This window comes from Volvox carteri (assembly GCF_000143455.1).
Source record: "Volvox carteri f. nagariensis unplaced genomic scaffold VOLCAscaffold_6, whole genome shotgun sequence".
In the NCBI taxonomy this organism is placed as follows: Eukaryota; Viridiplantae; Chlorophyta; class Chlorophyceae; order Chlamydomonadales; family Volvocaceae; genus Volvox; species Volvox carteri.
Genome location: NW_003307549.1, coordinates 2,259,530 through 2,286,092, shown reverse-complemented (window position 1 = coordinate 2,286,092; position 26,563 = coordinate 2,259,530). Strand labels below are relative to the sequence as shown.

General features: G+C 58.8%; 3 protein-coding genes across 3 annotated transcripts in view; 1 reads left to right on the top strand and 2 right to left on the bottom strand.

Moving 5' to 3' along the window:
- Positions 1-236: 236 nt before the first annotated feature.
- On the bottom strand, positions 237-11,908 carry VOLCADRAFT_87825 (uncharacterized protein; the record flags this gene model as incomplete). Its single annotated transcript, XM_002947383.1, has 14 exons — positions 237-785; positions 1,108-1,408; positions 2,213-2,319; positions 2,704-2,868; positions 3,359-3,433; positions 3,644-6,385; positions 6,734-6,811; positions 7,119-7,365; positions 7,809-7,937; positions 8,360-8,535; positions 8,855-9,103; positions 9,692-11,199; positions 11,549-11,670; positions 11,832-11,908. The coding sequence occupies 14 exons, from the start codon at positions 11,906-11,908 to the stop codon at positions 237-239; spliced, it is 6,525 nt and encodes a 2,174-aa protein (XP_002947429.1).
- A 1,039-nt stretch (positions 11,909-12,947) lies between these two features.
- On the top strand, positions 12,948-24,829 carry VOLCADRAFT_56931 (uncharacterized protein; the record flags this gene model as incomplete). Its single annotated transcript, XM_002947526.1, has 24 exons — positions 12,948-13,049; positions 13,497-13,580; positions 14,290-14,460; positions 14,886-15,053; positions 15,648-15,836; positions 16,142-16,240; positions 16,527-16,655; positions 17,087-17,266; positions 17,727-17,885; positions 18,188-18,355; positions 18,801-18,929; positions 19,378-19,464; positions 19,970-20,077; positions 20,310-20,553; positions 20,811-20,956; positions 21,462-21,533; positions 21,831-22,005; positions 22,403-22,491; positions 22,657-22,683; positions 23,078-23,161; positions 23,288-23,392; positions 23,846-23,959; positions 24,271-24,384; positions 24,761-24,829. Coding segments are annotated over 24 exons (3,012 nt in total), but the record flags the coding sequence as incomplete, so codon positions are not given.
- A 936-nt stretch (positions 24,830-25,765) lies between these two features.
- VOLCADRAFT_87823 (uncharacterized protein) overlaps positions 25,766-26,563 on the bottom strand; it is a gene marked incomplete at both ends in the record, with an annotated part of 22,569 nt that continues 21,771 nt past the window's right edge. Inside the window, one exon of the mRNA XM_002947382.1 lies at positions 25,766-26,050. Within this exon, the coding sequence (XP_002947428.1) occupies positions 25,766-26,050 (285 nt within the window). The remainder of the gene's footprint in view (positions 26,051-26,563) is intronic.

Below are 26,563 nucleotides of genomic sequence, written 5' to 3'. Positions count from 1 at the left end.
GTCCACAGCATACACGCCTTCCAATCCCACGTGCATCCTCCCGATCGATCATTCCCACGGATGTCACTCAGCTTGCATTCGTAACCTGCCGTGAACAGCCTGCGCCCCGCGCATTCCCCAACCAAGCGCGCACGTACGCGCACCGGCGAGTGGGTTACCCTGGAATAAACAAGCATGTTTTTTTGGCTCATTCTCCCTCAGCACAGTACTTAGTGACACCGCATGGCTGTCCCCTCCTAAAACTTGCCCTTCTGTTCCAGCCACGCATGGGACAACAGCAGGTCCAAAAAGCTGACCACCTCCAGCACCGTCCCAGCCAGGATGTCCCGCCGGCGCCGGCCCTTGCTCGCATGCAACTTGGCCTCCACGTCATCCGCATACGCCGCCACCACCAGCCGCCCCGGCCGCCTCAGCCGCATCACCTTCTCCGCATCCTTCAAAACAACCGCCTCGGATCCCGCCGCTGAGCTCTCCACCTCGCGACCCAACGGCTGCAGAACCGAAAACTGCGGCAGGCGCCTGCCATCCGCTGCGCTGCCGGCAGCGGCGGCCACAACGCCGCATGGCGCATGAGGGCCAAATGAGCCTCGACGGGTAGACGTCAGCGCGTCGGGATCCAGCGCACGGCTGAGGACCACCCGATGCTCTTGTGACCCGTGGGTCTGTACCCGAATAATGTGGGCCTCGCGCATCTGCAGCAGCCACGGCTGGCCCCAGACGCGGGAGCCAGCCAGCAGGCAGCCGGTCAGCTGCCGGAGCAACTTGGGCGGAGTCCCCAGGAAACCCTGCCGCAGAAGGGGGATGCAGGTAATGGAAGTGCAGGTCAGGTCAGACAACGGGACTAGGGACGGGACAAGGACGGGTTTGGACCGCACCGGATGGTGATGGGCAAGCTGGGAAGCGCGCTGACGTGGGGAATAGGAACAGACGAGACGAAACGAGACGGGAGTACACACATACAGACGGGCTTCCTAGAGCCATGCGGTAACTAGTTTAGAGTCTAGAGATAGGCTACGTATTACCACACCAAGCAGAGTCTACACACACAGGTCCCTATCACACGCACCAAAAGCCAGGTGTGCACACCACCACCCCGGGTGGCCGCACCTGGGCGTCCATTACCACCACCACTCGGGTCGGGTATAGCGGCTGGCAGTCGCCCACCGGGGTACTGCCGTCCACTTGGGCTAGGCTCAGCACGTCCTCCAAGATCGGGCTGGGGCTGGGGCTGGGTGTGGGGCTGTAGCGCGAGGCTGGGATCCCGTGGGATGACGTCAGCGGCTCTGAGGGCACCTCGACCTTAAGTTTCACCAACGGTTTTGCATCTGGAAGCCCTCGTGCCGTTGCCATGCAGCGCCGCCTCGCGTCGCGGGCAAGCAGCCGCAAACCCTTAACCAGCGCCTCAGCCCTGCGTGATGTAATGATATGGCGTGGCAGCATGCAGCATGAGGAGCATAGACGAGGGAGGATTATTCACCAAGTGGCCAGGCCATCCCAGGTGGCGATTGATACGAGGGGGGATGTAGTTTCGTGAACGGGTCACGGCTGACGGCGATGCCGCGATGATGGCTAGAATCCCCTAGTACAAAAGGTGCGGCCGTGGACACATGGCATGGACATGGCGTGGGAGTGGGAGTGGGAATAGGAGTGGCGCTTGGGCAAGGCGGAAAGGGGGCAGTTGTGGCAATATATATAGGGGACGATCGAGGAAGGGGACGAAGGTGGGTGCCCACGGGTTTCAAAACTGCGCTATCTCAGGAGATATCACACGTCCATGTAGTCATGGTATTGATAGAGGAGAAAGCAGTAAGATGGCACGGCGTTCAACGGACGACTTGAGGTTCTTCTTGCGCTAGTTGTGGCACAGGCACAATACGTTTAAGTGGCAGGGAAGTACTGCATGATCACAGGAATGTTTGGATTCAGGTAGGACGCAAGCAGACGCACGGGGACCCGAAGCAAAGGCGGGCCCCCACCGTCAAGGACTCGCACCAAAAAGGGAACCCGTAGGGCAGGGGTGCTGCACACCGCCCCTGCAGAGGCAGGGGTGCTGCAAACCGCCCCTGCAGAGGCAGGGGTGCTGCACACCGCCCCTGCAGAGGCAGGGGTGCTGCACACCGCATCTCCGCCGCTCACGCCGGACTCTGTTGCCCATCTGACACGGCTCAGCCCAACAACACCGCCGGATTCTCACCAGACCAGCCCGCCGTACCTGTACAGCAAAATCGGGTGTACGGCAATTGCCTTGAGGATGAGGCCGTTCACGGTTGCTGCTGGACATGACATTGCGTGCACCACCGAGTCGCTTAGGGCCAGAACCTGCGGGGCGATGGACATGGATGATGAGCGTGAGGCTTGCGGGATTTGCGGAAGTGAGAAAGCACCGCAGGGCTCCCTCCGGCGGGGTGGAGATCATGTGTGATGCGAGAAGCAGAGGGGTCAACTGCAGACGCCCAGAGCGCAAACCGCTGGATGGTTAGGGGGTCGTTCCGATGTGACCATTGATGTGACCATGGTTTTTTTTACATCGACCAAGGACAAAGTGGAGGATACGGCTCGTAGCTTAAAACCCCCCAAAAAACGACACCCGAACATGGCCGAGGAGGTCGCCTAGCGCCTTATACGTCGCCTTTTTTGTCGCAACGCAGAGCCAATAACAAGGCCTCTGCGCTGCTTCCCCCTTTCCGACAACCCGCACCGTACCTGGACACCGCTCAGGTCCTCCGGGGCGATATCCGTGCTCCAAGCCGACCAGCCGAAGCCAAGCTCCTTCGCCGAAGCGTCCAGCGCTGCGGCCAGCTCCGGCTCCTCATCACCGCTCGCCATCAGCCGAACCTGGCAGCCGCGTAGTGGCATGCGTGGGAGAGCCTGTGCGGGGGCGGCAAGAGAACAGGAATGGTTACGAATTTGGACTGGGGACCCAGCCGTTGGCGACGGGCCCGTGGGAGCAGCAGCGCAGAGGGGAGGCTGACAGCAAGGTACTAGCTTCAAACCCTACACAGTACGCCGTCGTCGCTTTCGGGACAAGGTTGGGGACGTGGCGTTGTGAGGTCTTAATTTGGTGGGAGGAGGAGGCAACCATGCGCAGAAAGAAACGTCGAGATCATTTGCAGACGTCCACCTCGCAGCAGCAGGAGGATAAAGGGTGGAGGAAGCACAAGAAATAGCTGCGTGCAATCGAGGTAACGCGAAGAAGTAATGCAGGTCAACAAGCTAGGGCTCACAATAGCTCTGAAAGGAAGATTTGGAGACAACGGTGGGTTACGCAAAGCTGAGTAAAAAGCAAGATGTGCAAGGTGTTGGCACCGTACGCGGAAGCGGAAGCTGAACTATACGTACGCGAAATAGGATGGCTTACGTGGAGATTTGACATGAGGAACGGCAGCTGCCTTCGAAGCGCGGGATTCAGCACACCCGACTTCAGCACCGCCGCCTGCAGGACGGGTGCGGATGCCTTGGACCAACTCCAACTGCATTCCTCTTGGCCGACCGAAGCTGAATCGGCTTGCTGGGAGGTCGTCATCGTCATCGTCGGCTGCGGCATTGGCGGCTTTAATACTGTGCCTGGAAAACGCGTCGCAATCCGCTCATGTTGTTGTTGGTGGTGGTGGTGGTGGTGCTGCTGCTCTTTTTGTTGCTGCACCTGCTGCTGCTGTTCTTGTTCCTTGTGTTGTTGCTGCCGCGGCAGCATCTTCGAGACTTCCAGAGGCGGTAGCACCTCAAGGGCATGCGCGGGTTTGCCCACGAGGTCATGCCAGGTACCAAGCTCCACGTCCGAACTCATCAGCGACATGTCCCCAGGCAGGACACCTGGCTCAACCAAATCCAAATCCATGTCTTCACAACCCTCGGCCTCAGCTTCACAAGGCGCTCCGCCCGCCGCCTCCAAACTGCCCTGCGGAAACAACAGCGTCTTGGGCACCAATGATCGCCATTGCACAGCAAACTGCTGCTGTTGCTGCGGCGACCGCGAACCCGACATCTTGTCCAAGCCGCCAAGGCTGTCCAGCGGCACAGGTGCCGCTCCTGCTCCCGCCGCTACCTCTGTGGGTCGCTTCTGCAGCAAACTGACCAGTACCGCTGTAGCGCCAGCGCTGTCCTCACTCCCTTTACTGCTTCTTATATGTTTGCCGTTGCCGTTCCTGTTGTCTGGCTCCTCCCCTGTATCGATGAATGCAACGGCGGCTTCAGGCTCCCGACAGCTGACACCGTCCGTGCTGCCGTGGGTCGGTGAACACAGCTCCATAGGCACATCATCCTCATCCTGCTCATGCCGACGCTCTCGCACGGCTTCCTCAGCCTCGTCCATTATCCCCACCTGCCGGCCTGGGCCATCATACCCCGGCTGCAGCGGCTGGTGGTGGTGGTGGTGGTGGTGCAGTTCCAGCCGCGGCATACACGCTTGCGATCGTAGCTGCCGCTGCGCCTGAGACTGCAGGTGTTGTGCGTTGCCCTCCATCAGCGCCGCACACACTACCTCCTCGACGGGATTGTTGCTACCAGCCATTGGAAGCAACTCCCTGGCCTCATCCTCTCCCTCACCCAGCCCTCGCACGCCAGCGGCGGCGGCGGCGGCGGCGGCGGCCCCCCAGATTCCAACAGGCGGCAACTGCTCGTTGATGACGCAACCCATTGGGTCACCAGTTGTGGACCCACACGTCGGCAGCAGGTTGTTGTTGATGTTGTTGTTGGCGACTCCTGCGTCGTCATCGCCGTTGGCAACCGCGAGCGTATGGCGGTGAGGGTTCCGCAGATGCCGCGGATGCAGGGGCTGCAGGTGCGGCGGGAGGCGGTGGGGCTGAGTCCCCATCTCCGAAACCTCGGGCCGCCGCGTGCTCGCTTCAACAGCCCCGGAAGAGGGGCTCACACGGGCGTGATGCTCCGCTACGGGACCAACCGCCTCAATGGACCAAGTGAACTGCGTGAAGAAGCTGCTCTCCACCGTAAAGCCACCCTCGCCCGCTGCGTAAGGCCCGTCAACGACCTGCGCTTCCTCGCCGCCGCCGGCAGAAGCCGGTAGCGATGTGGCTGCTGCTACTGCTGCTTCAATGGCCGCCGTCGATGGCCCTAACGCCGCTAGCCCCACCGGTAATAGATCCTGCGGTGCCGTGGAGGGCTCCGACTCCGTTATCCCTGCTGGTGATGGAGCTTGCGGTGCCTTCGCCGCCGGCGCTGGGGCTGCCGTCGCACCTGGCGGAGCCGCCGCCGCTGCGGCAACGGTAGGCAGAGTTGCACCGGAGGCCATAGCTGCCAGTCCCGATCCGGACTCCGCCGCCTCTCGGGCTTTAGGTTCTGTTGCTGTTGCCGTTGCCCCGGGGATCGTCCCTGAAGTCCCAGCGGCCGCCGGCTTATGTCCTCTCCGCGGCAATGACACCCTTGAAACAGCTGGTGCCGGCGGGAGCATTGCCGTTACGAAGGACCCTCCGGGCGGCCCCATGGATGCGGCTTGTGTGCCTGTCGTCGCGTTTGCTGCTGCCGCCGCCGCCGCCGCTCCCAGCGCACCGGCAGGAGGCGCGTGCCGCGACCTGCCCTCACATGGTATAATGTCGATTTCCTTACGGCGCCGGCCGTCGCCCGTCGCCGCTGCACCGCCCCCGTCAAAAGATACACCTTGTAACTTACATGAGGCAGGACCCGACTCCTCAATCTGCTCCAGCTTTATCTGGATCTGCTGCTTCTGCTGTCCGGCACCTTCAGGAGGTGCACCTGCTGCTGCTGCTTCTGTGTCAACGGTAGCACCGGCCTGAGGCAGAGCTGCGGCGGCAGCAGTCCGTGACGCTGCGCCTTGCTCGTGTACAGCCATGGCATCGGCACCGGTAGGCACCTCTTGGGACCCTGCGCCCACAGCCATATCCATATCCATCGCCTCAATGGAACTGGCTACGGGAACTGCCGCATCCGACTGTGCCTCCAGTTGTGCGCCGCTGCCACCGCCGCCGCCATTGCTGCCGTCGGACGCTCTTTGGCATAATCCGGTCGATCCGGCCAGATCGCCCGCAGGAGGACCTGTGCGTGCCGAGTTCGGCGCCCCCGACGCAGTTCCCCCGACCCCAAAGGGGACTTGGGTCCTGGCCGTAACGCCCCTAGCAGGAAACCGGGTATCTGTTAACGCAGCCAGATCTGCATTGCTTTGCGCTTCACCAGCATCCGCCGCATCAGCTCTTTCGTTTATGACGCCGTCGCTGCTTTTAATGCCCTTGACGCCGTCGGCAGCGTTGTTTCGGCTGGTGCTGGCCTGGCCTCCGCTGTACGCGCCCGCCGCCGGCCCCTCCAACGCCGTGGTGTGCTTCAGGGCGTAGCCTTCTTTCTCTCTCAGCAGACGCCCATGCTCGTGATCGTTGCCGTCCTTTATCTCAAAGTCTACCCGCTTCTTGGGTGTCGGGGCCTGTACTCAAAAGCGCGACGGGAAACATGGGCTAGTGCAAGAAACAAGAGCTAGTGCACATCAATGTGAACGTAAGGACATAACCCAACCCGCTTGAGCCGTCATCATATAGCTGCAGAGCCGTAGTGCTGACGTGCCTTTTCCGCGCGCGGCTGCCTCCACTTAGGTCCGCTCAGATGTTATGTACAAGACGTTTGTAACTTGTGCATGTGCACCACATACACACGCAAAGAGCTCCACTAGTGTGGCCGCACAGCACATGCCACACTGACTGACGACATGCAGAGATGCGGAAAGCTGCCGCGGACTGCACAGTACGGCAACCTCCGAAGGAAACAAAAGTCGCACCTTGTCCGAGGACCTTAGGATACCTTTGATGCCCCTTGCAGACGCCGGTGTCGGGTCCCAAATAGACATCACATGGACCTGCAGGCGTCGCGGGGTAATGTACGGCCACGAGGTACGGCAATAAGTACAGCGGCATTTTCCACCACTTGTGCCGAATTACTTTTGGGATAGAAGGAAGGGTCCAACAGCCCCGAGACAGAACCACAGGGCCAAATGTCTTCAACCTACAAAGGGTGTATGTGGCCAAGCTTTCCCCGTGCAAGCCAGGAGGCAGTGTGAAACCAACGGTTATTTCCCGCGGCCATGCACGTCTACCCTTCTGCATTTCCTTCCCGTCCCTCCGGTCCCCCCGGTGGGAAGGTCGCTATACGCAGAGAAGACGCACGTGCTTCCGGCTGCCCGTCAGGCAGAGCAGGCAGTCAATGACGCCGTTGTCAAAGTCAAACCCGTCGATAGGCACTTGGTGTGGCATGAAGTACAGCCGGAAGGGCCCGGCGGGGTCCGCGACGCGGCCTCCGCGATCGCTCGCCTGTGCGCTAAGCAGCCGCGCCAGGACAGGGTCCCGGGCCAGGTGCGCAGGCGTGAGGAAGGCCAGCTCCACGGCTAATAAACAACCTTCTGCCTTGAGCTTGCTGCATGCATACGAATGCAGAGCCATGAAAACCGCGTGTAAGCAGCAACAAGCGGATCGCGGGGGCCCCGGGAGAAAGAGGAAGGGCGGCGCTAACTTTGCGGCTGCCCGCCGCTGCCCGTGACACTGTGGCTGCCCCGGGGTAACGTAAACGTTCGGTGAGGGCCGTACGATTAAGAGAAAGGAAGGACAGTAGTTAACATGATGGATGCCCTCACCAAATGCAACGAGGCTGACACGCACAACAGCAGAAACAAGTACGCAGATAGGAGAGGGTAAATTCATCACTGGCTGCCAGACGTTCTATTTGAGCTCTTGCCTCAGTTTGAGGCCGCTCAAAGAAAGCAGAGTAGGAAAGGAGGCCCAGGCGGAGCAGCAGGGCAAAGCCCGAGCACGGCAACAGCAGGCGGGACAGTGGGGCTCGGGACACATGATTGCCCCTACCTCAACAACTTGGTGAACCAATCGTAGCCTTTGCCAATCGTCATTGTGGGTAGCATCACCAGGCAGGTCTCACAGGGCGCATAACTCTGATAGAACCTGCGTGGCGGGGTCAGCGCGGCGGCACCTGGGCTGCGATATAAAAGAACATGTTATGGACGATGTGACACAAGCTGCTCGATGCTAGCTGCGCTTCCCATAGCTAATCCTTAGCTCACAGTCCACAGACCCACGGCAGCGCACAGCGCACAGCGCGCGCTCGTTTCACGGGCCACAAGAAACAGTCAGACAACGCGCCAAACATACGCACAGCTGCCGCAACCAAAACTATCCGCAAAGGAAAGCGAAAATCACGTGCTTGGAGCCCTTAACCTACGTGCATGGTGCTGCTCTGCCAGCCATGTTAGCCTTTTCGCTAAACCAATTCAACTCCGGTAGGGAGTTGAGGCTACGGAACTAAGGCAACGGAGCCGAAGTTGAAAAGCGACCAATGGAATTTTGAACCTACCAAGGCACGTCTTGGCTACCTAGATATAGCTGCGTGTCACACTCACTCTCGCGTCTCAGTAATCGTAGGCGGCACCCCGCCCTGGCCGTCGCCCTGCATTATGCTCCACTTCAGGTCCCCTTCCGAGAAGACGGTAGAGCTAAGCAGGTTGCACAACCGCACCATGCTCTGGTGGGGAGTGATCGACTGCATGGTTAAGCCTAAAACCTGGTCCTTTTGGTCCTACGAAGCGGGGGGGTTGGTAGGAGCGGCGACAGTAGAAGCCGCGTGGGCATGTTGGCAACGGCAGTTGCAGCGGCCGCGGGAGCGGCGGCAGCAGCGGCAAGGGTGGCGGACGCGGCAGCAGAAGCAACAACAGAAGTGGTGGCGGCAGCGGCTGCAGGAGCAGCGGGAGGGGTTGCAGCCGCAGTGCCATAACCGCAGCTGCGGCACGAGAATTGAACATTTTTTACAAGAAGCAAATTGCCAACACCCCCAACCATGGAAACCATTTGTCCCTTTGCTCCCATTATCACCTACACCCCCAACCAAATACACTCACCTTGCTTACGCTCGCTAGCAGCTCGGGATCGACTTTGAGCGGCAGCATGCAAACCCACAATTCGACCCGTCGAGTATCCCGACGTTTGCCTCTTCCCAGCGGCCCCGTGCTCGTAGACACTCGACTCCCCAGACTTCCCACGCTGCCCATGTTATCCAGCATGCCCGAGGGAGTGCTCCCCGACGGCAGCACCGGTGCGGACGGCCCCGTGCCACCCATGCTGCCGGCGCCCTTGTTGCCGCCGAGCGCCTAAGCGGAGGCGGCGAAAGGATTGCCGTACGCGCAGGATTGCGTGAAGGGTCCAAATTTAAACATATGGGTCGTCTCCTGAATGTGTGTATGTGTGAGCTACACCTTGATTTGAGTACTCTCCGAAGGCATAACGGGCCCATACGAGCGAAGGCCCAAGGGCCATTCTATGTAAATGTGTCGTAAACCTCGCCATTCAATAAGGCATAAGTGGACTAAGGCATAAGTGGTGCGTGTAGGCGATCTGGCAGCCCTTGAGCCCTCGGATCGAATTGGGCGGAACGGTTTGCAGGTACGGGGTACGCATCTCACGACCATGTAACACACATGCACACATACATGGACTCGGACGCATGGCGTGCCTACGCAAAAAGCTCGAACAAATGAACACACATTGGACCTGAACCTGGAGCAGTAAAGCCAACGCATGCTTCCAGGCGCCGCACACGTAGCCAGGTTTACACGACTCTAACCCCATCAGGGGCTCGTCACGGCCACTGCAATCACAGATTAACTCTAAGACATCGAATAGGTGGACGAAATCGTGAACAATGGCCCACCTGGTTTCCCCGCGACAAAGCAACCCACCTGCTGGATGTCGAATGAAGCACCAAACGTGCGAGCTGCAGGCAGCACAGGGCGTACCGCGCGGGCCCCTGGAGCAGGCGGCACGCGGCTGCCAATGCCGCCAGCAACAGGGCCCATCAGCGCCCCGCGGTCCGGTCTGCTGCCCATCGACATCGGACGACCCTGCACACGGGCGCCCATGCCATTGGACGGGAGGCCCAACGGCAGCCGTCCAACCCCGCTTGCCGCTGGTACTCCTTGTCTCTGCTTCAGCGCGCCGCCGGCTGAGGCTTCCGTAGCGAGATACAGACCCGGCCTGATGCCGGCGCTGCTGACCACCCTACCGGCCGGAGCTGGGCCTCGCGAGCCGTGAGGGCCAGCAACTTTTTGCGGCGGCGAGCTTAGGTCATCAAAGGCAGATAAATCTGGGTCAAGCTGCTTATCCAAGCGCGGGGCTGCTGCGCCGCCGGCAGCCGCGGCAGCCGCTATCGCTGCTGGGTTCGCCACACTTTTTAAACTGCGCTGCGGCATGCCGGGCAGCGACCCATCGGTCATTTGCGTGTGTCGACCCACATCCCTCAGTTGCCCTTTATACCGCTCCGACAGACTGCCGGGTTTGCCTTGCGCAACGTGGTTGCGGGCTGGGGCTGGGGCTGCTGCTGAGGGTGGAGCTGCTTTGGCTGAAAATGGGCCCGACCCAAAAGCTGCGACTCGCTGATTGTGACTCTGGTGTTCCTGACTCTCCGAAGGCTGCTGTGTCATTGGGCGACCGGCAGAGGCCCGCGCCTGCACCTTGGCGGCCGAAGCCACACCCTGGACCTTTGCCCTCTTATGCGGCCGACTGTCGCTGTCACTGTTCTCGGCATCCAAGTAGCCATCCGCCTCTGCCGTGGCGCCAGCAAGCTTCCCCGCGACCGCCGCCGCTGATGCTCCTGCTGCTGCGCCTGCGCCCCCTTGGCTAACGGACCCAGTAGCGCTTGGCCCTCTGACCTGGGCCGAGCCTGTGGCTGTTGCGTTTCTAGGATGCGGCAGCGGGCTGCTGTCGACAAAGGCGAAGTCGAAATCCTGCAGCTGCGACTGCGGCTGTGGTTTCTGGTCTGCCACGCCAGCGGCGATTGCAGTTGCAGTCGCAGTCGCAGGCCTGGCTTGCTGCGGCTGTCCGGGGCCTGTATGTGGCACCAAGTACAACTGTCGAGGTCTAACCTGATCAGCATCGTGACCCAAAGAAAATCCGCCAGTGCGTGGGCTGATCTTGCCCGTCCCCGTCCCTGCATCCTCCCCCACACCTCCAGCAATTTCCTTCTGCGCCTCCGGCCGGGCAAAGACGCTTCCTGCAGATCCAAACACCTGGTCCCGTGCGGCGGCAGCGTCTGCAGGCCCAGTGTTGGCGGTTGCTGTGTATGTCTGGTGTAATGATGAAACTGCATGAGTTCCAGAGGCTGGCTCGTGGGCGCTGCGCTTGCTCCGCTGGGAGGTCGTCTTGTTGCCAGCGGCTGCAGCTGCTGTGCCCCTCTTCTTACCGGCAGACGCTGCAAACAAAACCGGTTTTTAAATCAAACATGACAGGAGATGAGAAAATGCGTTGTTCAGCATTCGGCGATGCGCCGCGCTGCACGGTTAATGCTCGACACAGGGCTGCGCTACCACAGCAACGCGCCGCTAGCCAGCAACGCATGGGGCAGCATCCGCGTCCGCTAACAAAACGCTCGTCGCTGCTTGCCGGCTTCGTCAAAGCTAGCAGATGCCCTTGGATACTGCTATCGGCCTTCGCATCAAACCCATCGCGCGATTTCCGGAGAAAACAGTTGCCCCCCATGTCTACCCAGAAAGCAAAGCGCCATAATATCCTATTCTTTGTCTTAATTGTCCGCTCCTCACCTTGTACAGTCGTAGAGGAACAAAGCGAGCACTCGACAGACCCATAAACAGAGAGATCCGTGGGTGGCTGGCTGGGCAACTTCACGTTATCCACGCAGTACAGATGCCGCCCACGGCAACACCTGCATGGTGAACAGTGTATTCATTACATACCAACCCCCCATTCCACTACATTCTAGACTTTTTCCGGCAGCTCAGACATATCCTGAAGTATAGATGCGTTAGGCATGGCAGATGCCATGAAAGCTCCGGCGTCAACGCAATTTGGTATCGAACCACACACCTATCACTATTCCTGCATATAAGGAGCCAATCGGCAGCACCGTCATATCCACAAATTTCGCAAATAACATCTGTCATCGTGATAATAAGCGGGACGGGGCCACGGGGCCTCGTAGCTAAATAGAAACCATCGGTGTTGATGCTGACATGATTATAGAATGTATAGCCTTTAGTAGTACGTGTGGACTTGTCCAATGCCTTCTACGAAATCTTAGAGATGGGGAAAAAACTATAGTTTCCAGGCTTTCGGCATTCGACAATGGGCCGCCAAGTACGGCATTTTAAAGTTGGTACCAAAGCGCAAAGCCTCGGTGGCAAAGACGAATATGATATGCACTTCGGTTATTCGAGCTGACTTTGCGTGAACAGCGACGACTTTAGTATCATCCCAATCTGCTTACTACACACGAACAACAGACGAACGCACCGATAGAATTGAGTACCGCATGACACATACAATTAATATTATCTTACTAGCTCTCCTTTGCGCATGCACTTAGGAGATAGGCGTAGGCCTGCGGCGTGGTCGGCGCAGCTTGTCGCCTTATTGTCCCTGTATCGCGTTGTGCTGGAAACATGAACGTCAGCACGGAGCTTCTAGTCGCCTTGCAATCAAAGCAGGTATGCACGACTCGTCGCCGTACCCTCCCCTCTAGCTGGGATGTGTCCCTGGCTTCCTCCAGGCCAACTCTTCCGCGCACCTGCCAAACACGGCTTATTGGCCCCAATCCAGCCCTAGCCATCCCGTGTTTCGGTTTCCAGCGTGTTTCCAGCGACCGAAGCCGTGTCGCGCAAGTACTGCCACGGGGTCTGATGGGGACCCCCGGACATGCTGTGCTCACGCACCCCAAGCGCAGGGACCTGAGCTGCTTCCGCTCAGCCGCATGCGCCCTCCGCCTGAACAATACCCCACACTCTTTTCGCTGCCTGGGTTATCTGACGTGCATTCTGCTCGTTTCTTTTACCTCTGCGCACACACCTGGCCAAATATGCCTGATCAAATAGTTCCAGTCAAACATCCCCCGGCCATACACGTACTAGCCAGGCACCCATCGGCCAAACATATCGTGGTCAGACACCATTTGGCCAAAGATCCGCTGGTCAAACAACACAGGACCGCGTCCGCAACTTGTGCATCTTGGCTCACGTGGACCATGGCAAGACCACCTTGTCAGACCACCTCATCGGTTCGAACGGCCTCATCCATCCCCGGATGCAGGTATGCGTGCGTGTATGTGGGTGTGGGTGTGTGTGCTTTAGGCAGGAGTTTGTGCCGGAACTTCTCCGTGGCCAACCAGCTGCACTAGACGGAGCTGCGCGTCTCTCGACTTCTCCCGGGTCCCTGAATCCCCACGTATTGCGGTGGACGGTTAGGAGGCCGGTTTCTTCCCCCCATCCTTTACATCCTTCCGCTTGCTCCTCGCTTCCACTCCTTCGTCCTCCTTTAATCTTTTCCCTTCTCTATCTTTTCTTTTGGTCCCCGGCGCCACCACCCCCATCCTCCATCTCGTCGTCCTCTCCCCCTCCCCCTGCCGCTCTTCCCCCCGCCATCCATCTGGGTCACTAAGTACTAAATGGATCTTCAAACGGTATCAGATATCTATATTCCGCCCCACCCTCCGCCCCGTCCCGCCCCTCCCCGTCCCTTCTCTTACCCCTCTGGCAGGGTGAGCTGCGCTACCTGGACAGCCGCGAGGATGAGCAGGCCCGGGGCATCACCATGAAGGCATCAGCCATCAGCCTGCTGTATGTGCCGGGGGCCGCCACGCGGCCTGAGGTGCGTGGTGCATGGCGGGAATGGGGCCGGGAAAGAGGTGGAGGGGAGGGGCGGAAGTAGGCGCCCGGATCGCGTGTGTGGGGACGGAGTGGATGGGAAAGGGGAGGGAGGAGGGGGGAAGATGACCCACGAACGAGTGAGGAGGAGGATCAGGTGGGGGGAGGGATTCACCCACGGTATCTTCAGGTAGCTGGGTCTGGGTTCTGGAGCCTGGGTGGCTGGTGAGGTGGTTGGGCCGTTCGGGATTACAGGGCGGTAGTAAGGGTGGTAGTGAGCGGCTGGTACCTGTCTTGTCCTGTGGTACCCGGTCCCGTACTGCACCCGGTGGTGTACGTCACACACGTGCCGCTGGGTTGTTGTTGCCTTTTCATCTTGGCTCTTCCGAACCCCCTCCCCTCCTTCCCATGCCCCCCAGCTCATTTCTGAGTTTCCTTGTATAGGATTCCCCACCACCACCACCACCAGTACCACCACCACCACCGCTTTTGAACCCTCCTCGCCTTCTTCATGTATCATGTATCATTAAGTGTCTTTCTCTCTACCCTCTACCTACGACGCGTCCGGCAGTTGTTCCTTAGACTTTTCGGCTCATGATTTTTGCATGGCATTTCCAGTCCCCTTCTCCACCTTCCCTCGCATCCACGGCGTCCAGGGTCCCAAATCCCTGCCCGACGCGGCCAAGCTGTCCTCCGGCTACCTGATCAATCTGATCGACTCCCCCGGGCATGTGGACTTCTGCTCCGAGGTGTCCACTGCGGCACGACTCAGCGACGGGGCGCTGGTGGTGGTGGACGCGGTGGAAGGCGTGTGCATCCAGACGCATGCCGTACTACGGCAGGCGTACGAAGAGAAGGTACGAAGACAGTAGCTGGCATTGATGATGCGCGGTGTTGCGGGGTGGGGGGTACGGGCCCGGGGAGTCATTGTGTGTTGCGGAGCTTGTCTCTGGGGTGGTGGGGGGCATGATGGGATATCTGAGGCCGCGACTTTCAGGGGACTTGTTTTGCCGCGAACGGAAAACGAAAGTGCATGGTGAGCGGCAGGATACCCGCGTTGAGGATTGCGCCGTTTTGATTCGAGTCAGGAATTACCAACACCTCTTCTGTTACCCCCCCAACCCAACCCAACCCAACCCAAACCCAGTATCCGTCTATATTCTGGTATCTGCATCACGCGTTCCTGATTCGTGTCACCGGCCCCACTACCCATCTCACCCCCGACCGCCTTAAACCTTTCCTGCCACGTCGAATCCCCCCATGCACCCCCTACCCATACCAGGTGAAGCCCGTGCTGGTGATCAATAAACTGGACAGGCTCATTTTGGAGCTTAGACTCACCCCCGAAGAGGCGTACGGCAGACTGCGGAGCATTGTGACGCACGCCAACATGATCCTGTCGGCCTTTGCCAGCGAGCGCTACCTTCGGGAGGCGGATGCGGTGCTGGCAGTGGAGCAGGCTAGGGCGGATCAAGCGGAGCAGTCGGCGGCGGCGGCGGCGGCTGCCGGCGGGGGGCAGCGGGAGGGCGGGTGAGGCATTCCTAATGGATAGACAGTGTAATGGGATCACGGAGGATTGCCTGTTTAGGACGGACCGTGTTGATTTGTTTTTCGCGCTAGCGGAATTCATTTATGTTCGTATCCCCACAGCGATTCGTACGGCTCATGAGGATGTTCCTGACACAAAGCTGATCTGTATAGCGAGGCTCTTTTTTTTCTAGAGGCTTGAGGAGAATGTGGAAAAGGAAAGACTTCCTTTCTCTCGGAACATGTTTTTTCTTAACCCACCTTTGGTCCTTTTTTCCTGATAACATGTGTCATTAGATGGCGGCTTGAAAACGATTCTTTGAAGGCAGGCAGTAGTTCTCCTAGCATACCTTTTGGACTGACGGCAGAAGCCATTCCCCCAACCCATTCCCCCCCTTCCTTTTTCCTCACACGGGCCCCCCTTCCCCTGCTTGCACCTTTCCTTGCATGCAGCGATGATGGCGGGGGCGGGGGCGGCGCCGGTCCCGCGGCTGCGGCTGGTGGGGACGGCGAAAAGGAGGAGGAGGAGGAGGAGGAGGAGGGCGACGCGTTCGACCCGGTGGCTGGCAGTGTTGCGTTTGGCAGTGCAGCTGACGGCTGGGCTTTTCGACTGGACCAGTTTGCCGAGATGTACGCTGAGAAGCTGGGGTGCAAGACGGAGGCATTGGTTCGGGGGCTGTGGGGCGACTGGGCGTTCAGCCCCAAGGTGGGGGCACACGGCTGGCGTGCGTGCCAAACACATACACACGCACACGGTGGTGCGCTCGTGCGTGTGTGTATGGGTGGGTAAAGGGATGGGGCGCGGGAGGATGGCGCGGTCGCCGGATTGCTTGGCCTTGGGGGAGGAGGAAAGTTGCACTGCGGACGGTTTTCATGGCTCATAGCGGGGCCCTCGTACGGCATTTGGGGGCCAACACTGAAAGCCCACACCCAGCTCGTCCAACAACCGTCGCCTGCACAACTACTACTACTACCCCCCTTCCCAACTCCCAACCGTCTACCAACCGCCAGGACAAGCGCGTGGTCAGGACGTCTCGCAAAGGTGGCGGAGCTGGCGGAGGTAAATTGAAGCCCATGTTTGTGCAGTTTGCTTTGGAGCCCATTTGGAAGGTGAGGAGGAGGAGGAGGCGGGGCAGCGGAGGAGGAGGATTGTACGGAAGAGGGAGCTTCCAGTTGTATGGTCTTTGGATGCGGGGGGCGGCCTCCGGGGCTTGGGTTTTGGGGATGGGGACACCAAGTATCTTTTTTAGCGTCGGCAGATAATTCCTTGGCTTTTGCTGTATATGATTTCCCATCCGCCTGCCTCCTCGCCCCTCTTCCATGTATGCTTATGGAGTGGAGTCATGATACCCAACCCACCGCACCCTGCACCCCACACCCCTCCTCCTGCGCACAGGCGTACAGTGTTTGCGATCCAGGGGAGGATGTGGGCGGGGTGCTGGGGGCCATCGTGAGGTCCCGGGGGCTGGGGGGCCTGGTACCCACCAAGGCGCTTGAGCATCCCGACCCGCGACAGGCATTGAGGGTGAGGAGAGGGGATGGGAGGGGGGAAAGAGGAAAGGAAACGATGAGCCGCCGCGGCGGCAGCCGCAAAGATGTGGGTCACATGTCTGTCTGCCTGTCAGTCAGCCAGCCAGCTGGTGTGTTTCGCTCTGCGTAAAAGAATGTCTTCCGGGCCCCTTCCGTTGCCTTGCTTTGAGTCTGCGGTGCTCCGTATTTTTTACAACCTCCTCCCCGCTCCATAGTATTTTAATTATATTAGACCACAACTTATGTTTTATTTAAAGCCTTAATTCCTTAGCTTTCGTAACAGTGGTTCCACCCTTGCGCCTTGCGCCGTCTGCTCCGCTCCACATATTCTCCGTAACCCGCCCTCCCGCCTGGCTGCTGCGTTTCTCCTTTCCCCCCTTCCTTTATCTCTCCCTATCTCCCTCTATCGCTACCGCTCTCCCCCAGTCCGTGCTCCGCGCCTGGCTGCCGCTGTCCGAGGCGGTTCTGGGTATGGCGGCCGCACAACTCCCCAGTCCGGCAGCCGCAGCTCCGGTCCGTGCCCCCCGGCTGCTGGGAGGGCCCCCTGGCTCCCCACCGCCACCGGGACTGCCCCTGCATGCGGCACAGGAGCTGGCGCGACTGGAGGTGAACGGGGGTCGTGGGGACTCGCGGGGGAGAGAAAGGCGCGGGAGGATTGGAGGATGGGTTACAGGAGCAAGGGGGATACGGGGTTGGGTGCCGAGTAAAGGGGAGCATCGACGGCCGATTAGTTCCCGAACGGCGGGGGAGAGGGGGGGAGCCGTGGAAGCTCCTGGTTGTAGGCATATTGAGGAGTCCAAGTACAAGGTCCACAGACCCCACGGGACCTGACCGAATGGCGTGGGTTGTAAGCGGAGGCAAGGGGGCGGCCCATGGGGTTACACTGAGGTCGGGGCTGGGTGGGATTATAGGGTGTGTGCTTGTGTTATGGCGACTACGGGACTGAGGATCAATTGGAACAAAAATACGTGTTTTGGTGGCCCCTTCTGGACCACCCGCCCTTTTCAACCTGGCACCCCGCAATCTCCCGGCCCCGCCCCTCCGGCCCCGCAAAACACACACGCAGGCGTGTGTGGCACGCAGCGACGCATCGGCTTCTGCTCCCCTAGTGGTGTACGTGTCCAAGATGGTGGCGGTGCCCCGGGGGCTGCTGCCCAGGGCTCCGGGGGAGGGCGCGGCCGGTGCGCTGACCCATGGGTCACACTCCCAAGACCCACAGGAAGAGGTGAACAGAGGGGTGCCTCTGCAGCTGTTGCGGGGAGCTCCAGGGGAAGACAGTAGCGTTTTTGGCAGTGACCCATGGGTCACATTGCCACTACCAATCCCAGTACACATGCAGGCAGGCAAGCCGGGCAGGCAGGCAAGCCACGTTCCGCCCCCCACACGTAGTGTACTTCAGACATCGGTAGCTGATTTTCCTGTTCCTTGCGTGCGCTTTCCCCTCCGCCCCCGTCCACAAGCAAGGCAAGGCTGCTGTAACGCCTGTGTCGTCGCCCTCGTCCCCCGTCTTGCCCCCCTCCCTCTCAGGTGTTCCTGGGCTTCGGGCGCGTCTTCAGCGGCACGGCCCGTCCCGGCCAGAGGGTGCACGTGCTGAATGGTGCCTACAACCCCGCGGCCCCAACCTGCCAGCGTCAGACTGCCGTACTGGGGGCTGTGTATATGATGATGGGGAGAGCTCTGGAGAGGGTACAGCAGGTGAGGTGAGGGTGAGGGGTTGGCGGGGGGGAAGGGGGGCCGGTCACGGATAGGGGAGGCTCCAAAAACCCTTAAAACCTTTTAGGACCAATTTTGCGTCAATCTGCCCCTAATTTAAAACCAATGTTTATTAAATATAATAATTTTCTTGCTATTAAGTACTGATCTTGTATGAAAAATACAAAAAGGAAAACCATCTCCAACACACCGTATCGAGCTCGACTTGCAGGAGGATATTTGAGGAGGAAAGGTATTTCCAGCATCTGTGGTACAATCATTCCTTTCATATATAACCCCTGTACCTCTGGGCGGTGTGTGAGGAGGGTAAAGTAGCCTTACTGCACCTACCACTGTCCTGTGCTGTACCCCTGGCTAGCCCCCACCTACCTACCCACCCGCGCCGGGGCCCCCCCACCACACACGCATCCCCGCCGGTGTAATCCAGGTCCCCGCCGGTAACGTGCTCGCAATGGCCGGGCTGGACACTGCGGTGCTCAAGTCGGCCACCCTGTCCTCCACCCCCGCATGCCGGCCCCTGGCCTCCCTGATGTTTCAGGCGGCAGCGATTGTGATGGTGGGTCTAAAGATTGGAACAGGGCTGGGATGCAGATGCGTATGGCAACAAGAGGCGCATAAGATGTTTGTGTCTTGTGCGTGTATGAATGAAGTTGTTCACTAGCAAATTTGTGCATATCGGTGTTTTGCACGACGTTTTGCCAACCATAATGTGTACGGCATACTACTTGCTCCTCAATTCGGCATCGTGATGACGCGGGAGTTTAGGGACTAGGGCTGGGAAGAAATTCTGCAGTAGATGTCGTACAGTACGGCCCACACGCACGTGGAAATATACAAAAGCGCACTTCCACTATCTCGAACGGCCTTTTCGGCGGCCAGATATTACGAGGCGTGGGAGGCGGATTGGTGTTGAAGGGTACAGTGATGAGGTGTGGGTATAGGGCGGTATTGACCGATATGTTTGTTGGCCATATTTTTAAAGTTATGTACGGTGCCGTATACAGGTAGCTGTGGAGCCTGCCCACCCCAGTGATCTGCCGGCGCTGCTCCGCGGCTTGCAGTTGCTGAACCGGGCTGACCCTTTCGTGGAGGTGAGGGAGGGGCGGGGGGTGGGGGGTGCGGTGGGGAGGGGGGGAAGCAGCTAAGAGTGAGCTTACATGCACGGCCCTGGGTGCACATGAGCATCTCAGAAATAGCGTCCAAAATGCATACACACACATACACACACATGTATAGCGTGATATATAAATAATATATGAGTATTATATGATTTGTAATATATAATATTCAATGTATATATATACATATGTACGTATTTATATATATGGTGTATATGTATGTCCTTTGTATTTATATATGCGCACACGCACCCCGCCACACACTGCCCTACTGCCTATTTTTGCCTGGTCTCGTACAAGAGGGCGCGGCGGGCCGCTTCCACCGCAGGCTCCCAAGTCTCCAAACAACCCCTAAACCTTTCCGGGACATGCGCCGCATGTGCACGTGTGTGAGCGGGGACAGGCACCTGCGACTTTTTCCATCGTACTGAATGATGGTCGTACAGTATAAACCTGTCGTACATGATTCACGATGCAGATCAGTGTTCTGGACAGTGGCGAGCACGTGTTGGGTGCTGCCGGCGAAGTTCATCTGGGCACGTGCCTCAAGGACCTCAGGGAGCGGTTCGCCAAAGTGGACCTGAGGGTGAGAAAGGGTGTGAGAGTGTTTGTGCGTGTGTGTTTAGCTGTTTCCTGCTGGTGGGGGTTCGGGAGCATAGCTCACCTAACTCCACAGATAGACAGATAGATAGACAGACAGAAACACGCATACACACACCCCTCTTTCCCCACTCTCGTTCCCCAATCCTGAAAGGGGCCCCCTCTCCACCCCCTTTCCCAGCAGCTCCCCGTCCTGCCTCCCGCCCCACCGCCTTCAGGTATCCCCGCCGCTGGTGGCCTTCCGCGAGTCGGTCTTCTGCCCCTCCGAGCTGCCCGAGGGCGCCCCCCTGGGAGGGCTGGTGGGGGGCCTGCGAGCCCCGCGGGTGGTGGAGGCCACCACACCCAACGGCGTGTGTGTGGTGCGGGTGCGGGCGGCGGCGCTGCCCGGCGGTGTGGCGGGGGCGTTGGATGGGCGGCCTGAGCTGCTGAGGAGGGTGCTGGTGGATGGAGAGGGCTGGCAAGGTAGAGGGGGACGCTGTGGGGTTGGGCTTTGTGGGTTTGGGGGGTTGGCTGGAGAAGGAGGATTTGTGTGTGGGTGTTGGGGGTAGGGGGTAGGGGGTAGGGCTTTGTTGTATATGGATGGGTTGCGGGCGGACACAAGGCTTACTGACTACATGGATTAGTTTGTGTTTACGCTTGGATCATATTCGTTCATATTCGCTGGCATCCCCCCTCCCCCCTGGAAATATCATATACCGCGGCTGACGTCACGGCAGCAGCCGACGCTTCGTCTTCTTGCTCCTCCTCCGCGCCGAGTGCATCTGCAACCTTGGTTTCGGAGCTGGAGGCCTTACGGGGTGAGCTGCGGGCGGCCGCAAAGGCGGCGGGGCCGCAGCACGAAGCGCGGATTTTGCAGATGCTAGAGGTACGGCGGCGGTACGACACTGTACAGCACTGAAAATGAATGATATAACGACGCTGGTTTTCCAGTGTATGAAGGGAAAACAAAAAGGGGCCCGCTTTTGCACTTTTGTGCGCGGCATGGCTGTGTTAGCAGATTCACAACTTTCGCAACCAGGGTAACGCAGCCGGGTATTTGTTGGCCTTCACCGTATAGGCAGTGGCAATGTAGGTGGTGGTCGTGCGTGCTCCTTTGCCTTCAGAACCCTGCAAAACTTCAGAACTCTAAACAAACACACACCTGACTCCCCGCCCACCCCTTACGACGCCCTTTCGTCAGTCCCCATCAGTTAGCACTTTTGGTTTATACCCCGTAATGACAGAGTTATGAACTAAACCGAGTAAGTAGTAATACGATTTCACAATTGGAAATGAACTATATATGGAAATGTTGTTTCTGTGCCTAGAAATGTGCTTATCGTATTTCTTTCATACGGTTCATCTCCTTCGCAAACTTGTCTGCATCCCAGCGCGCGTGGTTGCTGGGGCCCAAGCGCATAGGGCCCAACTTACTCCTGGTGCCGTCAAGGAGAGCCAACGGGGTAACGGCGGCGGCGGGGACAAGTTCAACCAGCAATAGTACGGCAGCGGAAAGCCTTTTCGACGTGCCGGCGAGCTCTATCGTACGGGCCGCGAAGGCGGCCACCAAAGCGACGGCACCGGGGATGCCGGGCGCCGCCGCCGCGACGGCAGCGGCCGCGGCCGCGGGACAGCTGGCAGATGCAGACGGCGAGGGCGGCGATGCCGCAGCCGCCGCCGCCACCGCGCCGCCGTCAGCACGGATCGACCCCCGTCTGGGCTCCCCGGTGGCAGCGCTGGCGTTGGGCTTAGTTCCGGAGGAAGACGGGCACTTGTACGACAGCGTTGATGGCGCCGCAGGGCCGGTGGCGGGGGAGGCGACGACGTCATGCAGAGCCAACGGCGGGGAATGTGGAGTTTCGGAGCCACTTGGTCATGTAGTGGCGAGTGTGGAGTCGGGTGTAGTGGCGGGCTTCCAGATCGCTACTTCGTCAGGTGCGCTAGCGGACGGTCCCGTGGGTCGGTCGCGAAGGATGGACGTCCTTGGCTGCTGAAATCCACTCGTGTCCGCAGGCTTACGTGCACATAACCCGCCATCCATATACTCACCATGTAATCCAGTCCGCATTTTCGGTAGCACAATTACACGCAATAATACTAATCCAACATTTCCTGGTGCCTTTTTTATAACAACTCCCTCCCTTATACCGCACTTTGACCCGAGCTAAAACCCAAACCCAGACTCGAAACTCCTACTCCTAAACCCTTGGTTTATGCCCTTTTATATTGCATGCACGCGTCCACACGTTGACTTTAAATAAGTGTACATTTAAAATCATAATCATAATATAAGCTCGTACATACGTACAGACATACGCACACCCTGCAACAGGTCCTCTTTGCGAGGAGCCCCTTTGGGGCGTTGCCTTCGAACTCGAAGTACGTCTGCAGCAGCCGCAGCAAGCCGGCGGTAGCCAGGCAGTCATCAGCGTGCAGGGGGTCGAGGGTCCAGCAGCCAACACAGACGCCGCTGGGGGGGAAGGCGGTGCTACTGCTACTAACGGTGCGACTGCAACAGCAGCGACGTCTGCTGGTCAGTGTACGGCAGATGGCCCTTCCTCGAGTGATCGATTGGAGCTTCAGGAGGATGTGTACGGACCGTTCTCGGGACAGGTAAACACTCTTCAGTTTATGCATGTGTCTGTATGTATGTATGTATGTATGTATGTATGTATGTGTATCTGTCTCTGTCTGTGACACACATTTTGTGCCTTATGCTGCACCTGACCGGGCCCAACGCTGTCCAGTGCATCTCTGTATCTCTCTAGGTCTGTCTATCTGTCCGTCTGTCTGTCTGTCTTCGTCCACAGCCCTTGATTCGACATACATGGCTTTCCCAACGCCGAGAGCTTGTGAGCTTGTTAGATCGCGCCCTCACAAAACCCAAAGCCCCCCGCCACTTGGCTGCCCAAACGGAGCCCCCTCCCTCCCCCTCTTTCTTCATCGCATATACAGACAGACAGACAACCTCACACAATCTCACACATTGCTTGGCCGCATGATGCAGGTAATGACGGCAGTAGCATTGGCGTGTCGGACGGCAGTCCTGGAGGCGGATGCACGCCTGGTGGAGGCGCAGTATCTGTGCCAGGTGGGATCATGGCTTGGATCCTGGTTTGGTTTAAATCCTGTTTGCGTTCTTAAGAATTTTGATGAATCTCCTTGCTTCTTGTATGTGCGACTCAGAAAAAAAAACCTTTTCCTGCGCTTTCCGCAGCTTACTGCGAGTGCGGAGGCGCTTAGCGGCATGTATGCAGTGCTAGGTCGCCGCCGTGCTCGCATCCTGAGGGAAGAGATGCGGGAAGGCAGCGACACCTTCCTGGTGGGTGGGTGGTAGTGGGTGGGCTGTATTGGGGTGGTAGGGGTTCCAAAGTTTCGTGGGCGTGTTGTGTGTGGGGGGGGCCAAAAGTAGGGGGGTTGGGATTGCGTCGTGCGTGCGGGGTAGGTATATGGGGTAGATGTTGTCGGGAGGGTGACTGGTGCGGAAGTGGGTGCATTGGGGGGCCTCGATCTCTTCCCCTCGAGGGTTCGAAAACCCAGGAGGGCCCTACCCAGTAACCATAACCCTTTCTCTTGTGCCGAACCCCGGGTGCTTCTGTCTTTGTTCCCCCCACCGCGCACACCCTCCCTCATTTCCCTTCTTAACATATCCTTCTCCTCCTCTCCCCTCCCCTATGTATTCTCCCCTTGCGGTTAATTCTTTGTGTTTTGTGTCACGTGGTTCCCCGACATATCCACCCAACAAGCCAAGCCAAACCCCCCTTCTCCCCCCCAGGTCAGCTGCTACCTTCCCGCGGAGGCCTCCTTCGGCCTGGCGGATGAGATGAGGCGCCGGAGCTCCGGTGCGGCTTCCGCCTCCCTCCTGCTGAGCCACTGGGAACGGCTGCAGGTCGGCGGGGCTGGTGTGTCTGTTTGTCGCGTTGTATGTGCGTGTGCATGTGTAAGTGTATGTATATACATGTGCCTATGTATCGTGTCTCTTACGTATGCATGTATGTGTGTGCACCAGGGAGGGCATTTGTTCACCGCCTTCTTTGCTACGTCGTACATCCCTTTGCATTCGCAACCTCTCCCCCTTTTCCCCTCCGTGTTGCAGTGTTTTGGACTTCGGCGTTGTCACCTCTCTTGACTTTTGACTATTGCATCACATGATGCTCCTCACTACCTTCCCACCTCCTCACGCCCTTCCCCCCGCCCCAGGTGGACCCCTTCTTCGCCCCCACTACGGAGGAGGAGCGCGAGGAACACGGAGAGGACGCCTCGGGCCTGACTAACTTAGCCAGGAGGCTCATTGACGCAGTACGGCGGCGGAAGGTCGGTCGGTAGTTGAGGTGGTTGAATATTGATGGTCGGTCTGTACGGATCAAAACGCCCGTGGCTGCCCTTCCGCGCTCCTAATCACCATACCTCATCATTCCACCCTCCACTGCCTCCTCCTCCTCGTCCTCATCCGCCTTCTCCTGTTTTCCACTTCCGGCCTTCGCCTTCCCTCCTTCCACTCCCCGGCTCCTTGACCATCCTGGTCGTTGCCACTAACAACCCCATGTCGTTTTGTCGCCCTTACCGCTCTGGCACTTGACCTGGCCTCCCGCCCCCGACTCTCTACCGCGGCCCCTAGGGTTTCTCTCTTTTGACTGACTTATCCTTTTGACTGGCTTTATACATCCCCTCACCCCTTGCGTCGTCCCAGGGTCTGCCGGTGGAGGAGAAGGTGGTGGCTCGGGCCACAAAGCAACGTACCCTCAAACGAAACGTGTGAGGTTGGGGGCCCCCGGTCAGCACCACCAACAAGCCGCGCGCAGAACCCCCGCCCACGCCGGGGTGCCTGCTTTGGCTGGCTGGCTGCTGTTCATTTTCTTGAACGTGTGTACGTATGAGGAAAAGGTTGCACGGGCTCGTTGCGACATGGACAGATAGATACGGATAGATACGTTTGTTAGGAAGGAGGATCACAGTCCCGGTACGGACATTGGCGAGGTGAAGATAACGAGTGGTGAAATAACCAAACAGCAGCTGGCGCCTGGTGGCTTATATGACGGGGGGGAAATGAATGTATCGATGCATGGTTGGGTGAGGACCAGCAGCAACAGCAGCAGGAAGCGGAAGAGGAGAGCAGAGTGGGGGGGAAAGAGGAGCGAGCGGGGGAGTGGAGAATGGAGGGCCCTTAACGCGAGGAGTTGTGGTAAGAGGAAGTAGCGGGGTTGGTGCTGATGGTCGGCAGGGAAGTTACGGTATTATACAACGGATGCAGTGAGGTATTGTATGTGTATAATTGTTGTTGGGGTTTGATTGGCGGTGTTGGAATGAAGGGCTAAATAGGGTCGGGTATTATAGGGGCACTTAAGCCGTTGAATATGTTCATTGGGATGTGATTTTTCTGTGGATGTGGGTATGGAGGTGGCTGTATGTGGTTTTGTATTGTGCAAGACTTTCGCCGTATGTGCATGTCTATCGTGTAGGATGTATGACACGTCGTACACCGCTAGCTACCCGACAAAACCGCTTTCTCTCGCACCCCTCCACCTGCTGGACGTGAGGTGCACCACCGTGGCCACCGTGCACCACCGCCTTAACGAGCGGCTCAAATAATGCAAATGCAGTAGTCCGATGTGGGGCTTACTCTTTGTGCTAGGACATTCAAGCGCGGCGACATTCAATTGCTGTGTCCCGGGCACGTCACCTGTCGGTCGCATCTCTACGTTCTGTGCTCTCCGGCCCGGGGCCCCGCCTTGCGATGGAGTGTGGGGTAGAAGCAGAGTAGGACAACGGAGTGCGTGTGGCGCCCAGCGGGCGATGGCGGCTCGTTGTGCAGTGGGCCCGCGCCCGCGGTCTTGGGGCAGACACGCACAGTGGCTTGTGACCAGGGCCCGGGGTGTGCTAATTCCAGGGCCTGGCCGGTCTGCAGGGGGCACTGGCCGGTCTGGACTGGTCCTGCTTCGGAGCCGAGGGTCGGGCTCAACAAAGCATGGGGGCTGTCGGCCTGGGGGGAAGGACCTGAGGGTAATGAGACGCGGAGAAGACATCGCTCGGATAGGGTCTAAGCCAGGGTGAGGTCGCCTGCCATGTGGCGACGGCCCCAGGCCCGGGCCGGAGCAGGTGAGGCCGGTGACCCCAGCCTGTTCTCTGGGTGCGGTGGGGGGATTCACGGGAACCCCGTCAGGCCACCCATGACACCCCTAAACAGTTGTAGAGAGTTACAAAACAGACCACCTTGCAGGCCGCACTAGAGTACTCAAACCATGGATGGTGTCCTGTTGTTACTTTTATAAATTTACGGCAGTATGGCTGTGAGTGTGTCATATCTATTATATGATCAGGTACAACGATCCCTTCTGTAGGAGCTGGCCGCTGAAAAAATGGCCTCTGAAGATGCTGACAGAGCGCCTCAGCGCGTATTCATCCATGATATGCGTGCCTTACTGTGTACAGCTTCATACCGGTCCTCCTCTGAAGGGATCCGCCTCGGGCCCCACACACAGGACCTGTGCCTGCA